The sequence below is a fragment of the Dermacentor variabilis genome, chromosome 6 (genome assembly GCF_050947875.1).
Source record: "Dermacentor variabilis isolate Ectoservices chromosome 6, ASM5094787v1, whole genome shotgun sequence".
Taxonomy (NCBI): Eukaryota; Metazoa; Arthropoda; class Arachnida; order Ixodida; family Ixodidae; genus Dermacentor; species Dermacentor variabilis.
In genome coordinates, this window is record NC_134573.1 from 160,305,523 (window position 1) to 160,322,635 (window position 17,113).

A 17,113-nucleotide genomic window follows, 5' to 3' on the forward strand; every position below is an offset into this window, starting at 1 on the left:
GTTTGCAAGATTTGTAGCAAATTGTAAAGTTAAAAAAAAAAGAACGCTCACATATCAAGTTTATATACAACTCTGTAATTCAGCAATTAGAAAAAGGAATTCATAGTTCTGCAAACTGCGCCTAATAATACACCTGAAGTGGTCAAAATTGGTGTATTATACACCGCTCGAAAATCCACCTGTAGTTTTCGAGTATGGCTTTTGCGGAACCGTTGCAGACATTGTAACAATTTCACGTAATCTGTAAATTTGCATATAGCATTCGTCCGCCTTAGATGCTTTAACGGACACAGTTCGCAGAACTGCGGCATCTCTTCTTGTTGCAAGGTTTGAGATTTTCAAGCTGTGTTCTTCAATTTCATTTTTAGCTTGCCAGTTTTCGGGAACTTCTACATAAAAGAAACAAACGAAAACATGTCCTCGAACGAAATTTTATATGCTAGAGTCGCTAGAACTTAACTTTCTCTCCCAAATGCAACGCATTTCATTGAAGTTGGTCCGGCAGTTGCCTCGTAAAAACATTTCTGCGTTTTACGTGTACTTTGAATATGGAAGTCGAAATGGGCCCCAAAGCTAAAACTTCCTCTCTGAATCTAGCGATCTTGTATGCTAATTAAAATGGACACTGAAGGGAAAAATAAGCTCAGCTGTATCAACAGGTTCTACAGTAAAAAAAAAGTAATCGGCGATACCATGCTAAATAATACCGTACTGAATAATCATAATAATAATAAAGAATTTCGTGATAACAGAGCCTAGAAAAAAAAAATAAAAGAAGACCAACCCTTCTCCTACCGGAGAATGGGACTAAGCGAAGCTTGCCCTGCGTGCACCCCCCCCCCCCCTCCTAGTTAATTTTTTCTTTATCGGTAAAGACTGAGTGCATTTCTCTCTAAGAGAGCTTTAGACTGAATTTAGAGACTTTCTAGAATTTCTACTGAACCACAACGGCCCAAATACGAGAAAACACTTTTGCAACTCGTGGCGCCACATTGACGTCCCGGAGCTGGTGCTCCGGCGCGAAACTTAAAACAAAAAAAGAAGAAAAAATAAAAAAATAAGTGCAACGTTGACCTTTATTTTCCCTTCTTTAAACGAAGCTCTGACTGCGAAATATTAAACATTGAGTTCTTAAAAAATATTTTATCAACGTAAACTGACCCATTTGTTTCTCTTTGGGGTCCATTAAAGCGCGAAACACGGTTGTGGAAACGATCACGAACGTGGTGGTTTCAACGCACATGCTTAGCAACAGCATATTTAAAAAAAAAAAAAAAGTGCTCTTCACAGCTTTCCAACAAGTTCCAACAGAGGGCAGCGTTGTTTATTTTTTCATCGCGTCGCCAGACGGATAGGACAGATTTGACGAACATGCATTTCGCGCATTATGTCGGAGACCACGTGTCTGCGTCAACACCATCCCCATCTCTGGAACGAGTAGTCGTACCAGCAACCGCACCCAACAAATTAAATTCTCCGGGGTGTCAATTGCGGGCCAAATGCGCGGTCTGATTGTGTGACACGCCGTAGTGGCGGACTCCCGACTGAGTTTGACCACCTGGGGTTCTTTAACGTGCATCTAAATCTAAGTACACGAGCGTTCTTGCATTTCGCCCCTTATCGGACAGGTTCCAGCCGTATGTAAGTTTTCCTACAAAAATTACTAAAGATAACTCTGGCGCTTGTGTCTGTGGCAGCTTACAAGTACGGCGGTTCAGCCAGTGTCGGAATCTACGGATTCGGCTAAGCTTCGTCCTTCTGGATCCAAATGGCTTCGCGACTTTGCAAATTGATCATTTTTTCAACAAAAAGTGGTGTTACAAATGCAAACTTGCCAGTGGAAAACGCATTGAATCGCGTAACAAGAAAGTACGGGAACACACACGCAAATATATGTAAATGCAGCAGTTTGATGTAATTATGTGTATCCGTTGAAGCGTATTGCCTTTGTGTGTTTTTGAAAGAAAATTATGATTTCTTGAAAGCTTAGAAAGTTAAGGAAATAACGCCACAGAAACTTCCGAAGCGACAAGCACGAAGGTTAGGCAAATCCATGTACTGCCTGCCGTTCCCATGGCCGTTGAGCGAATTTTTGTAGGAAACGCTACTGTTCCATCAGCTTTGGAACTCCGCCGACGTATAGTCCGACGCATAAGCTTCGCCTATATGAAGCCAGTAATGTCGGGTCGAGTCGGCTTGTCAGGCTGAAAGCCGGTGGTCGGGTTCATGTAAACGCTAGCAGGTCGAGACGAGCGAGCGCCGAGGCGAATTCGGTCAACCCGCCCGCAAGGCCAGAAGGTGGGTCGACTCGCCCATCCAGCTTGGAAAGGTGCATGTAAAATGCGTCGGGTCGAGTTGCGTCGGCTCGAATTCCGACTCGACCCGCTCGCCGAGTTCGTGTAATCGAAACTATACAGAGTGTAAAGAAACTCCCCGGTCCATCGTATTGGGATGCCTTTGACGCATACACGTGCTCTCGACTTCAGTCGGCAGAGTGCTTAGAGTTGTACTTACCGTGTCTCGTTCTTCGAGGCGCTGTATAGTCGACCGCTTGTGAATTGACCACGGCGCGGCCTTTCGCGTGCTGTCTTCTCTCTCCCCCTCCTCCCCCATCCGTTTTTCTTTCTCCCGCGCCGTCGGTGCAGCCAAGGCGCCGAAGCTCAGCGGCGTCGGCCGCCTGCTAGTTGTCGTAGTCGAAGGCCGCAACCTGAGAAGCGGAGTGGCGCACGGTAAGGACGCCCGCACGCAGCCGGTGCCTGTCTTCCGCGTGCGGAGAGCACGCCTGCCGCATGCGTCGTCCTGGTGTCTGGCCCCGCGTTTGTCTCCTGGTCGCGCGCGCGTGTGTGCACTAACAGCACGTTGACGTTTTCGTCGGTATCCCTGCGAATCCATGTGAAAGCACTAACTGATTGAGGGCTAGTTGGTTCAAGTATATGAAACAACTGGCCCTCAAGAACGTCCTGCGAACTGATTGTTATGTACGTTTTCTTCCCCCTTTTTTTTGCGAGAGTAACTTTCCGCCCCAAGTTTTGTTCGATTTTTCGAAAGTTATCGTACTCCTTGGTGGTTGCTGTGAATATACTGCGCACTCCGGAACGAGGACAGATAATTTACTGTCCTTGTCGCGGTATGCGCTGAGTAACATGGAGGACCGATTAGCCCAGTCTCGAACCTCCTTGGTGGAGTACGTTCGCTCTGTTTGCCCGAAAGCAGACGTGCAAAACGTGATCCGTAAGGGACAACGGGAACCCCAGAAAGTGCGTGCAGTCGGGAGCTTTATTTCCGAAGGTTCTGAGCAGATATACCGTTATGCGGTACGTTCAGTGACTGGGCACGAGGCGAGCAATCGTACTCGGTCGAGAAGCACTAGAACTCGCACAAGTGGACTCAAGGAGGGACGAGTAGTTGTACTCGCAAAAAGAGGAGTTGCCCGCGTTTTGCTTTTGTTTTTTTCGTCTTATTGTGTTTACGTGCACAGTCCCCACCATTTACGAGCGTCAACGGACAGCCTTCTAGCGTTATGTTAGCGCTGCGGATTCTCATCAAGGTGACGTGGCGAGAGCGGTTCACTGTGGATTACCTTAATTTTTGTATCACACGGAAGCCGGAGTGATTGTGGTGCATTGTGACATGCAATTTAGCCGCTCAGCGATCACCCAGTGCTGACCGGTATACACTAAACACGCGGCGGCCGCCATGCGGTCCGAGTATACCGCGTTTCTATCGCTGCAGCTACCTTAAAGGCCGCTGCGCGTTCTCGCTCGTAATGTCGGCGACTGTACACGCGAGCTATTTTCACAGGCACGGTTGCTCTTTTTTTTCTGAACCGTTGGTGCGTGTTCGCTTGTGCATGGCGATGTCTGTGTGTGCGGTGACTAACGTGTGGTGCGCGGGCGCTTGCTTGCATGTGATGTCCTCCTCAGTGAGCCGGCGTCCAGCGGTTGGCCAGTTAAAGCTAGTCGTAGAGCAGGCACGCGATCTCAACCTGAAGGACGTGAAAGGTACGCAGTCACCTACAGCAACAGTGGCAGATTGTGACATAGACGTGACATGCTGATATAGTCGCATATTTTGTTAATATATGGCATTGTGAAAAAATGGCAAATTCTGGGTCATTTTGGTTGGGCCGATAAACAGAGTTGAACAAACGACAGTCGGTAAGGATGTGTTGGAGCTACTTATGAGTACGTTTGATTTGGAGTATAAGACCCACACCGGTGAATTACATGACACATGTGTCAATAATGAACACATTGCTGAATTTCTTCGACTTGCTTCAGTTATTTGGCTATTCCAGCTATGAAAGTATCGTTTGTTTGGTGTCTCATGGGTGTCCCCAAGCGATAATACTTACATTTCTTCGCTAAAAAAGGGCTATGCATTTAAATACATGGTTGATCAAAGGCTTCATACGCGTACACGATCTGCGAAATAGATTGCCGGTTGCTGACCTGGCTCGCAAATTGTTTAGCAGTGCACCTTCCCATTTCGCATTTATTATTTTCATTATCGGTTATAAGGCAAGTGTATCGTTGGTCACCAAGAGGCAGAGACAAACGAGGTTTGACTCGTGCCTTCGTTTGCCTAATACAGCGTGTAAGACGAAGGTGGAAAGAGTAGAAGCGGACATGGCAGCTCGCTTTTGCCTTAAATCCTCATTGCCCGCTGCGAAACATTATCCACATGCAAGGACCTGCGGTGTTTGTTGCGTTCCTTGTTTGTTTGCGTAACAGTTTGGTTATGTTTGCCTGCTGGAGATGCTGACTCGTTGCATGACGGGTACTGACTGCACTATGCATGCGGATTTTGACTGTTGTCACGGTGTTTTTTGCCCTGCTCAGGCACGTGAAGGTGGAAGTTGCCCTGAATCGTATTTTGCATATATAGTGCTACTACTGTTTGTTCCAGTTATGTAGTTTTGTTTTCTTTTATTAAGAGTTGTAACCATTTCAAGTTTCCCTTTCTTCCATTCTTCTTTTTTATCCTGTTGTATCAGATAATTGGGGAGGCGTGAAAGCGTACTATCAGCTACGTGCCCCTATATTTATAGCAAGTCACGATATTTTAAATGTGCCCTCATGGATGACGGCAAGGCTCACTTACCCAAATTATTGCGGTGGTCTTACGAAGATAAGGTACGATTCTTTATGTTCACTGCATGTGTTGAAAGGAATACTACAATATATTTGTAAATCACACTTATGGGATTCGGAAAACTGCGGCCTTATAGCGCGCGGAGATTTGGTGAGCGAGAAAGAGGCGCGAAAGCGGATGTATGGATAGATGGATGAATGCTATGAGCGTCCCCTTCGGAATGGGGTGGTGGGTTGCGCCACCAAGCGCTTGTTACTGTAAACACAGCTGAGGGCGCCACCTAGGAGCCCCCACACTAGCTGCCCGTGACATCATGACATGCAGTGCGTTTTCTCAGAATTAAATTTCTGTATAAAAAATTATCACATTACGTTGTAATGTAGCTAAAGACGCTAGATAGCGAGTTTTTTTAGAAATTTCTCTGCACAGAGACGACACAACACACGCGATATCAAATTATTTATCAGTGGCGTAACGCTGACGTGCCAGCGCTGCGGCTCGCGCGTGAAATTCTAGAAGGAAAATTTGTCCTTCACTTCAAATGAACGAAAATTTGATACACGTATAAACAGCTGACGCATTTGATCCGCGGGATTCGATTCGACTACCGACGACTGCGCTATCGCTGTGATTCGAGTGTTGCTTGTCTTCCGCGGCACAAGTTCGCTTCAATAAAGAGTTACGTTTCTTTTTTTTTTTTTTTTTTTTTTTACATCTCGATATATAATAGCGCACGAGAACCACGACGGATAGGAAGAACGACAGACACCACCAGCGGTGATTCGCAAATGAAGGACTTATTTTAAAAAATTAAATTATGCGGTTTTACGTGCCAAACCCACTTTCTGATTATGAGGCACGCCGTAGTGGGGGACTCCGGAAATTTGGACCACCTGGGGGTTCTTTAACGTGCTCCCAAATCTAAGTACACGGGTGTTTTCGCATTTCGCCCCCATCGAAATGCGGCCGCCGTGGCCGGGATAAAAGTTTTATTGATGCCTTCGCGTATATAAACAAGCACAAATCACAATTTTATGGTACATTTTTGACTCACACGTTCGGCAATGTTTAGTTCCTCACCGTCACTACATCGTGACAATACTTCGTGATCGTAAACTGATCTATAGCGCCGCTATTTAGTGTACCTAACTTAATATGCTACCTGTGTATAGTATCCACTTGGCCACGCATTGTCAAGGTCGACGGTTGAGCGAGCTATTACGAATTCACTGCCGCGAATTGCACCGACAGACACACGGGAAAGAACGGAATCAAAGAAACTTAACAGTTCTGTTTATTTCTTTTCCTTACGCGTGCACCCGTCTGTCACACAGTTCGTTGAAACTTTCGAGAGGCGCAGGTCGACTCGATCGGAATGCTTTATTTATTTTTATTTCTTCTTCGGCGTCCATCTCTGGGTCGTCCCGCACGACGTGCGGTGCAGGCCAGTGCGACCCGTACTGCGAGGTGAGCATGGCCTGCCAGGAGCACAAGACGCACGTCGAGACGGCCACGAGCAGCCCGCAGTGGAACAGCTCCATGCAGTTCCTCGTCAGGGACCTGCGGAGGGACGTGCTCTGCCTGACCGTCTTCAACCGGGAGCTGTTCTCGCCCAACGGTGAGCGCGCGCGCTTCTATACGTGCCGCATCATCGGGGCCACGTATGGTTTCCTAATATACTTTCTAGGGGGACATTGTTCAGCCTCCACGGCAACGGCGGTTAGTGCATGGATTTGTCTGCTCTTGGTTTTTGAAGGAGATAGGCTTGGACAAGCGGCTGTGACAGTGATGTCGCGTACCACGCAAGAGTGACGGACTGTAACTGAAGATGTGTGGGCTGTGTGCTCTCTCTCTCTCTGACCTCATCTTTCATCCCCCATCCCGCTCCCATGTGTAGGGTAGCAAACCGGTTGAGCTAAACTGGTTAACCTCCCTGCCTTTCCTTCTCCACTTTTTCCTTCCTTTCCTTTCCTTGTCTGGTCTTCGTGCTTGGGGCTTCAGACGTTCTTGTGGATTTATTTACTACACATACCTGCCCTTTCGGTCTTAATTTCAAAGCAATCGTATATTTTCTAAACGCAGAAAGCGATTAGATGGATGAATGGATCGATGGATGGATGGACGTTGTGAGCGTCCCCTTTGAAACGGAGCGGTGGGTTGCTCCAACCAGCTCTTGTTCTTATTTTGCCTGATGTCCTAGCTATCTTTTTTTTTTTTAGTTCACGCAGAAACTCCTTTGGGAGTTGTCCAAGTATGCGTAAGCATTGTGTCACTTGCTTATCTCTACGCAGCCCTTCGACATTATCACTGTTATGAAACTTGATCCGACCAGTGTAAACCCTTAACCTTTATCGATCGTTATCAACCTTATTGGACTAGATCCGACCCTTATAGGTTATCAGCCTTATCGGACTAGTTTCGAGCTTTATCAACCTTATCGCAATCGATATGGTTATGAACCATTATCTGCCCTCATCAGCCCCATCGGACATGATCCGACCCTTATCAACACTTATCGGTGATTATGAACCTTATCGGAATTGCACCGACCATTCTAAGCCCTTATCGCTATTTAGCACTTTATCCTACCGTGTTGAACCAATATCAATTGTGATAAGACCCATATAACCCATCATCACTCCTTATCAAATCATTGACTAATCAAATCATTGACTACTTATCTGTATAGATTGCGCTGCCCACAGGGATCGGTGGCATTTCCTTCGGTGAAGGAGCGCTCGTGCGGATGCGTTTCGGTGGCGCATCCCGCGACCACCGAAACGCATCCGGGATGTGGTGTGCTTGGCATTAAATTTTCGCAAAAAACGGAATGTTCTTAATGTCTACAATGCTTCAAGTCGGTCCTACACCTGGTCCTAGAGAGGACTTTTATTCCACCTTCACCAAATCTTTCAACAAAGCCTTCATAGAAACTGTTCACCTTTGACATTTTTGTACCGCAGGCCCAGCGCATTGATATGGTTCAAATATATGTACCTTCTGCAAGCGTGGGTGTTGATCCCATCATGATGATTCTGTACACCACTCAAAATGCGGCGCACGGCAGTTACGCCATATGCCTTTTTTTCTCTTTTTTTTTTAAAGCCAGGCAATAAAGAGAAAAGAAAAGTGGGTGTTCAGCCCAGTGGGTAAGCCACTAGGCTTCTGAGCGTGGTGTCGTAGGTTCGAAACTCACCACCGCCATCGTTTTTTTCCTTTCGAATATATGTTGTTTTATACATTAATTTCTTTATAGCGATTCGTCTTACGCGACTGGCGCACGGACGGTCAGGCTTCTTCGTTGTGTAGGCATAGAAATGCGTAGGCGCGCGCGCGCGCGCACAAACACACACACACACACACACACACACACACACACACACACACACACACACACACACACACACACACACACACACACACACACACGCACGCACACACACACGCACGCACGCACACGCACACACACACACGCACGCACACGCACACACGCACGCACGCACGCGCACACACACACACGCGCACACACACACACGCGCGCACGCGCACACACACACACACACACACACACACACACACACACACACACACACACACACACACACACACACACAGGCTTCCCAGCATCACATTTTCTGAACTAGTATTGGGAACTTTTTTTTAATGCCTCCGTTGTTTGTGATCTCCCTACTTTACTTTCCCCCTGCTTTCCCTGACCTAATGGCTTCAAGGAAGCCAGAGAAGCCTAAACTGACAGCTGGGTAGATATCTTCACATACTAATAAAACATGTTTCGCACCGTGCTATTGCCCGAACATAGCGGTCAGTGGTCGTTCCGTCCGCGTGGAACGACCACTGCCGATCAGCCGGCCGGGGACGGTGGATAGTACAAGTGTCATAGAACGGAACAGAAGTAATTGCCGCTATATACCAGCCTTGTTGTGCGTCTTCTTCTTTTTTTTTTTTTTTAAGCAGCTTCTCAACGTGCTACAGTGCCCAATATGGCGGCCCCGATGACGTCAGTGCAAACAGTCTATAGTGCTCAAAGGTGTAGGGCTGCAAGAAGATAACTACAGGCGAAGATGAGTCGACCAGGTCTTGTAATGCGTGGGCAGTCGGTTAATTGTAATAAATCACGTGCCAAGGAAGGGGGAACGCAGTCGAAGGCGGCGTAATTGAAGCGATGAGATTAGAGAAATTGAAGGCATATACATGAATGGGAGTCGGCTGACACAGGACGGAAGCAAGGACAGATCGCTGCGAGTGGCTTTTATCCTGCAATGTACATAATTAGGCTTATGAGGATGATGGTGTCAAAATATGAGCTCTTAGTTTTAAGTTATATAGGGTAGGTTTATTGAAACGTCTCTCCAGCCTTCTTCTGGTTAACCTCCGTGCCTTTTATTTGTCTCTGTGTCTCCAAGTAATGCAACACGAGGTAGCTGAGATTCTCCTCCCTTTCTTCTATTCTTATTTTTTCTCGCTTTCTCGTTTTTCTCTTTTCCTGCTGTATTTTTTTATTCTTCTCTGCCCCTTTTCCTAGTGTGCCCGCGCGCAGTCTCCTGGTGGCACTTTGCTCGTTTGGGCCGAGTGGTTCAGAACCCGTACCTCCGTCAATAATGAGAACGGGGAGGCTGCAAACGTTTACATCCGAAAGACCGCAGCACTAAATGTACAGCGGGAAAGCTACCTGACATACACTCACGCGTCAGGTTCCGATGCAGTCGATGATTGGTACCTCACCTGTCGCAGTGCGAGGTCCCAGTCATCGATGAGCTATGTGGCTAGCTCTCAGCCGTCTCTATACTTAGCGTTACGCAAAAGGTTGTAGGCGTACGCTATTAAATACCACGCGCCGCTTGAGTTACCAGGACCGAGATAGTAGGGCAAAGTGAAGAGTTCGCGAAATTACTTCAGTTTCCTTTCGAGTTAAAGAAGCGGAGAGACGGCGCGAAGAGACGAAATTAAGTTCCCGAAGCAAACTGTAACTATGCGCCGCCTACCTTTCCACAGAATAGACACCACCATCCAGCATGCTCCTGTGGCCAAGGCACTCAGAAGGAGAGTCTTTTCTTGGTTACCTAATTTGTTGCCGCTTTCCCAATAAGTCACTGCGTTTGCACTGGAAGGGCCAAAGACCCTGCGACGCCGCCGCCTGACAGGGAACTGGTCTAGGTTTTCAGAGGAAGCGCTTTAGCTCGGGGGTATAAATACTCGGGAAAGCAGAAATCGTTTCTCTCGGTTACTACTGCACCAAGGTGGATGAGTTTTGTTACGTTCAGAAACGAAAGTTATTATCTAGTGACTGTTGGAAGCGGATTCCTTTATTTGGAGAGTCGATGTTTTTATAAATGTTGTTGAAAATCGCAATTTTTAAGATAACGTAACTATCAAGTTTGCAACTAAGCAATGAAAAATTATATAATTCTGTGAATTGCATCTAATAGTTGCTCTAAAGCGGACAATACCGGCCTATTATACATGGCTCTTAAACATACCACTAATGTGTGAGCAGGACTTTTGCAGTACCACTGTAAACATTGTCACAAATTCATGTAGCATGTAAATTATTATATCAAGATTCCCCGTTTTGGATGTTCTAACGGTTGCAGCTTACAGAACTGCGATATCTGTTTTTGGTGCAGAATTACGGATTTGTAAATATCGTTCTTCTATTTTTTCCAACTTTCCCGATTTTCGGCAATATATGTAAAAAAAAGCCCATAAATTGAAATTCAGCTTCCAACAGTCACTAGAACTCAACTCTTTGACTAACACTATCGAGGTTATACTGGCTCGTTTGAAGCTGCAAGAACTCTTGGCCGTAACCTCGGTGGATGCCCCAGTCCACTAACTCGCCGGACGCGATTCGTTCTGATTCGAAATAAAGTTTTCTCACTCACTCACTCACTCACTCACTCACTCACTCACTCACTCACTCACTCACTCACTCACTCACTCACTCACTCACTCACTCACTCACTCACTCACTCCATTTCTACAGCATTTGCTCGCCGGCTACGTTGTCATTGTAGTCTCTCGACGTTCTTTACGCAACCTTTATTTTATGTTTTCTTTTTCCTCCTGGTCTTTCAGTGATCCTTTCCCCGTAAGTAAAATTTCACAATAAACTGGAAACTCGAAGAGCTCATGAAAAAAAAAAAGAATGATACGCGAACAAAAAAGAAAAAAAATCATCACATTTACGCCGTAAATTCTGCCTTCCCCCTCCCCCCTCCCCCGAATTTTTCGTCTTTCATATTTTCACACCGTATAGCGAGAGGCATTTTATGTCGCTGTAGCGATCAGGCTTTTCAAAAAGCATGCAACGTCGCCGCTCGCGTTCCGAGTACGTAATTCGCCTTGCCTGCGCGAGGCGCTTAATAGCGCAACCGACTCGCACTCCTTACTCGGTATTCTGCGGCTCTGCGCCGAACGTGTCGCGTATATTCCACGCACAAACCTTTCTATACAAATTAGACGGCGCGGTGTCCCGACGCGCGAAATCTCTCCATCTACGGACGCACTCGCGCGCAGGAAGCGAGAGTTGACGAGAAATGGGAGCAGAAAGGACAAAGGTCGGGGTGGCATTCGTTTTCTTTTTTTCCTCGAGAAATAGCCTGTCACCGCGGTGGTTGATTCTGGTCGTGGAAAGCAGCGGTGGCGACATGGTTCCGGCGCGGCCTTTTACTTCTCTGCCGCAAAGAACAGCGACGACGGCGACTAACGGCGCGCTAGCGCTTACAAAGGAAAGGGACCGTGAGAAATGCATAGGCGGACACGGTGTTAGCAGCTCGCGACGAGTGGTGTTGCGATGCAACGAGGGCACACGTCCTCTATGAAAGGAAGCAAGGAGAGTGAGGGTTGGGAGAGGGGAAGGAGGTGTTGGTAGTACGGCTGTGCTTGCGTGCACGCAAAGTGGGGAGAGGGGGAATGTAAGAGGCGTGCCTGCCTCTATGTCCATCGAGCCGCCGACTCGCGAGCGACAAAGCGCTTCGCGTCGACGTTGGGTACGCCGGTGGAGTGCGTTTCCCGCGCCCGCAATGCATATGTGTCGTGCAGTGAAGCGACAAATCACTTAGGGCGTTGTCGCACCGGGGCGAGCTGTTGCCCAACACTGCTCTCGAGCAGCGTGTTTGTCGGTGGTTGCTCCGCTACCACGTGGCGGGAACAATAGTTAGGATGCGTCGACGTGTATCCTAACTTTTTTTTTCTTCTTCCTGCTGCGCTATAACACGGACGACGCGTTGTTTTGCGGGCTGTGTTGTCAAACGGTGCTTGTCCGGTGTGAAAGCGCCCTTAGCAGGCTGGCCTTCTTGTCGGTATCTCCGCTTACCGGGTTGTTTTTGCGATGTAGCTCACAATGCGAAGGTTGCGGCGTGGGTACAGGGCAGTGCTTCGGGCGTAGAGGTTGTGTCGGTCGCCCATAACTATTGTTGCCTGCTAAACATAACCTTATTCTGCAGATGTTCTCTGAAGGCGCTAGCTCTTAATTTCACGTTCCTCAAGGTCTCTCTTTCTCACCACCGCTATCTATGTAGTTGCGGATAGGCTCGTTGGGCGCATCACTTGTGTGGCGTATGTTACTACTCTCACGCGTGCTAAACAAGTGCGCAAATGTACTTTTTTAACGCAACTTCACCTTAACTCGTGTTGTGCTCTTTATTTACTAAATGTTAATGAAAGTCTTGGATTATTTGTCGCGCTCTTAAGAAGGCTTACCTGGACTGCTAAACATATTTCGGGAAAAAAAACAAAAAGAAAAAAAAACAAATGGAATTGCCATTTTTGTATCACATCTTTTCTGTTCTCTTCTGTTTTCTGTTAACTTGTTTCTTTTTTCTGTACTTGCACCAAAATAATCTGCTTATTGTTTTTCTGTAATCTTACAAAAAAAAAGATCGTTAGTGTATTCCTTTGGGGGAGTAACTTTTACTCCCCTAATGGCTACAGATTTTATGTAGCACGAAGGGGTGAAATGCTGGGATGCGTTTGTAAAAGATCATGCATGCACAGATAAGCACGCTACGCAGAACTTGGGAGATGTTAGAAAGACCAAGATCTGACGCCAAGACACCTGGCACTACGCGACACACCCAAATATCAATTGTGCTAGTTTATATAGCCATCCTTTGAGCGGCATCGCTCGCCATGACTGCAGCTGCGTCTTGTTCAAAAACTATAGGACCGATTGTCTCGTGCATGCGAGATCTATCTGCGTATATTTGAGTGGCTGGTGAAGCTGCATGCAAACGTTAGTTGAGGATAGCAAAGAGACGAATAAATCTCATTTCGCATGCAGTACTAATGACGAATGTTTCCACTTTATCGTATGGGGGCCAATACTGTTGAAATCGCGAATTCCTTCTTTGACCGTAAACAGAAGAGCGTCACTTTTTTAAATGAAGTATTCTGTTTCTTCCATTGACAGAAATTTTCTGTAGTGAAACTATAATTTTTTTTCTTTGTGTTCTCGCATTTATTTTTTACAGTGTGACTAGCAGTGTTGTCTGATACGCGTATAGGTTTTAGTGTATGGGGAATGCCGCTTACTAGCTAGGGGTGCAACGTACACATTGTTTCTGGCCACGTTGAGACTACACGAAAGGTCAAATGCAGTCGTACGCGGCTAGTTAGTACGCCTAAATTGGCATTCGACAGACTAACAGTGACATGTCGGCGTGTTCTTGTGTATTCTTTATATACATGTAACGCTTATTGCGCATGCAGGACGAATTATATGCGTATTCGGACATTTCTCCGCTAATAGGTATAGTTGACAATTTGGTGCTGGTCTCCTGTCTCGTCCTTGTTGCGCCTATTCACTCGGTAATTATGCAGGCTACAACTATAATCAGACAGTTACTGCTTCTCGACCTTGATGTGTGCTGGTTTGTCTCAGAATCACGGTCATGTAATGCGCCCACTGATGGTAAACGGAAGGATGCACACCAGACAAGAGCGACGGAGTGCCAACCTTCTTTGACTCTAATCCTTTCTGGTATCCTCTCCCCTTGTCATTTACCTACTTACAAGCTCTTCCCACCACTGCTGACCGCCGTTCAGGTGTCAGCAGAGTTAGCTTACACAGTGCAGTCAGCCGTAGTTAATTTACCCCCAACCTTTCCTCCATATTGCAAACAACCTACAACTCGGTTGCAGTCAGTAGCATGCCCAGTCAGTAGTCAGTAGTTAGTAGTCAGTAGTCAGTAGTCAGTAGTCAGTAGTTGCAGTACTCGTTTGTCAGTAGCATGCCCAGTGCATTACACGTCGAGAGAACTGTATACCAATTTCTCGCTGTACCTGACGCTTCTTTCTCCTCGCCTTTCTCCCCTGCTGTGAAGACTTCCTGGGCCGCACCGAGGTGCGCGTGTGGGACATCGTCCAGGAGACCCGGCAGACGCGGGGTCCCATCACCAAGCAGCTGCGTCTCTACGAGGTGGACCAGGGCGAAGTGGTCATCCGGCTCGACCTGCACATCTTCGAGTCGTGACGGCGTGCCTCGTGCCGCTTCCGGCGTCGCCCGCCGCCGGGCCCTTTCTTGCCGCCGGGCCCATTGTTTTTTAGTACGTGCCGCCGCGGCTTCTGCGTGCTGGCACCCTGTCGAAGGCCGGCGTGTCGCGGCCGGATAATCGCCGATGCCGGTAATGGTGCCACGGCGCTTCTTTTTCGCGCAGTGTGGCGAGCCTCTGTCTCGCCAAGGCTCACGCGGTCACGGCGTGTCTCCCAGCGTGAGTCGAAGCGCGAGTCTGTCCAGAGGGTCGATATGGCTGAAAGTAAGTTTGCCCGCCGCGGCCGCATACTGTGAAAGCTTGATTTCTCTACCGGTGTATCGAGAGTCAAGGGATCCTGCAGGATTGGCGCAAGGAAGGTGGACAGCGGTAGCGCTGGCTTTGTCAGGGAGGCGTACTGGCCGGTTTACCCGGTTGCGTACTTATACGAACCATATCCATTGCAGCCACTGCGCCCGAAATACGCGTTTCCTTCACATCCGGGGCTAAATAAGCATCGCAGAACACGACATAAACGATGTTACGTACCCCACAACGTGCGGGTTCGAACCACCGACTTGCCTTTTCAAAGAAGGGCTAGTATGATGTAACGATTCTGTTCCAAACCTACTGATTGCTTTTCGCGCTTAGTCAGTGGTATAGGAGCTGCGCTGTTACCACGTTATGACCACAATCGGCCGGTGGTGAACGGTGTATGATGGAAAAATAACATTGGCCGGGAGGAATATCCTCACGTCATACCGGCCTGGGTGGGGTTCTACTGCACTGCAGCAGCGAATGGCAACGCGGCTGTTCGCGATGTTGATATTCGCGATTGGAAAAATACTGGGAAGTTCCCTGCCACAGAAGGGCGCAGCAGACTGGCTGCGCTGGGTAGGATTCGTATAAACAAGCCTCCCAGTTGTACCTGATCATATTTTGTTGAAGCGGTGGTTCTCGGGGGAACGTTAATTAGTTGCTTTTTGGAGCACTGGTGGATGCAAAACTTAAGTTGGGACCCTCCAGTGGTGACTGTTTGTGACAACCGCGCCTTCTCCAGGGTGCCTGCACTTTTCCATACGGGTGTGAAAACGGGAGTCCCCGCGTGACGTGGTCATGTCCGGGCATTCAATCATCTATCTTAGCTACTGCGCTAGGTTACGTAGGCCGTCGAGGCTGTATGACGAGTCTCAAATAGCGAGCTGCCCAAGGGCGCCTGTACCTGTGTCGTGTCATCATGTGGCGCCCGAATGCAGTGCCTAGAATAGCCAGGGCAGCAGGCGACATGCTCACTCCACGAGAGCACAGTGATCATTTTCGACGTAGGACGCGCGTAGACCGAGGTGAATAGTTTTAGTGAAACTCTTCGGCGTAGTGTTACTTCACCGCGTTACGGACCCTCAGCCAATGTGCCGTCTGTTATCGCGTGTAGCCCATCGTGACCTTCACCTGAGTGCGCATTTGGCCCTGTGACATTACTGCATTTGACAACGAACGTTGGTGTAATCTTGGACTGTACATGCACTCGTAGCGTGTACAGTTTCACAGAAAGATAGTATTGTTCATTGCAACTAAATAAATATTAAGATTTCTGTCCGTTCTAACGAACGGTCACGTTGGGCTACATTTCTATAGCAGACGGTGCGTGCACGTCTGTGTAAGGGAGCTGGCGCAGCTTTGCCGAAAGTGATTTCTCATTGTAAGTCTGGAACGCTGAAACTAGCGGTCCGACGAGTAAGACGTTTTGTGTTTTGATTCTCTTTCGCGCCACTATCGGATACTAGTCTTCTGGGCAGCTCGGCCGGCTGGAAAAATTGGACAAAATTAAATCTCCTGTGGGTCCAGCTCAAAGACCAGAGAGTATTTTCCGTTTGCTTTGAGCGAAGAAATGCGAATTACAAAGCCGTGCCAGCTTTCGTTCGTAGCCGCATGTGGCTGCGGCCAAGTAAACGTGGCTCTAGATATTCGCCTTATATGCACAACGTATAAGCATCACTCGTGGGTACTATGCGGATGCGATCGCGATGTCTCAGCCGAGAATTGTTTAATGGAATTATCAGCGCAGCGAGCCACTACGGAACGACGCGTCTGGGTAGTTGACGAGACCATAGAAGAGTGAACGTAGAAAAACTCAAGCTTAGAAAGTAAGCGCTACAGTTGGTGAAAATTGCTGAGCGTCACTGTTTTTCAAGGCGGGTCACTTCAAGCAGGAAGAATAAAAGGAAAAAAGAAAAGACGGTCATAATACGGGATGGAAGCAAAAACCCACTTGACCGTCAGTGTGCGTTTCAAAGCTGCCGCTTGTTCCACGCAGTGCCCGCAAGCTCGCGTTGACTTACGAAACCCGATTCTGTGCGAGCTTTCACAGTGTATTTCGTACACAAGAGTTTTTCGTTATAAACGGACACCAATAAAAGGGCGAGGGATAACAGTGAGTGTATACGCCGGCCAGTGAGAAACGCTTCCCTACGGGCGTAAAAGCTTTTCGCGAGTTCGGCCCCTGCGGTCTCTCGCGAGTTCACCGTACT

The 17,113-nt window shown here is 47.8% G+C and overlaps 1 protein-coding gene across 1 annotated transcript in view; it reads left to right on the top strand.

Annotated features, from left to right (window-relative positions):
- The window catches only part of Dap160 (dynamin associated protein 160), an 88,292-nt gene extending 71,562 nt beyond the window's left edge, over nucleotides 1-16,730 (top strand). The window contains exons 36-38 of the mRNA XM_075696463.1: nucleotides 2,646-2,729; nucleotides 6,539-6,712; nucleotides 14,439-16,730. Coding sequence (XP_075552578.1) covers nucleotides 2,646-2,729; nucleotides 6,539-6,712; nucleotides 14,439-14,587 — 407 coding nt within the window. The 3' untranslated portion in view covers nucleotides 14,588-16,730. The remainder of the gene's footprint in view (nucleotides 1-2,645; nucleotides 2,730-6,538; nucleotides 6,713-14,438) is intronic.
- The last annotated feature ends 383 nt before the right edge of the window (nucleotides 16,731-17,113 follow it).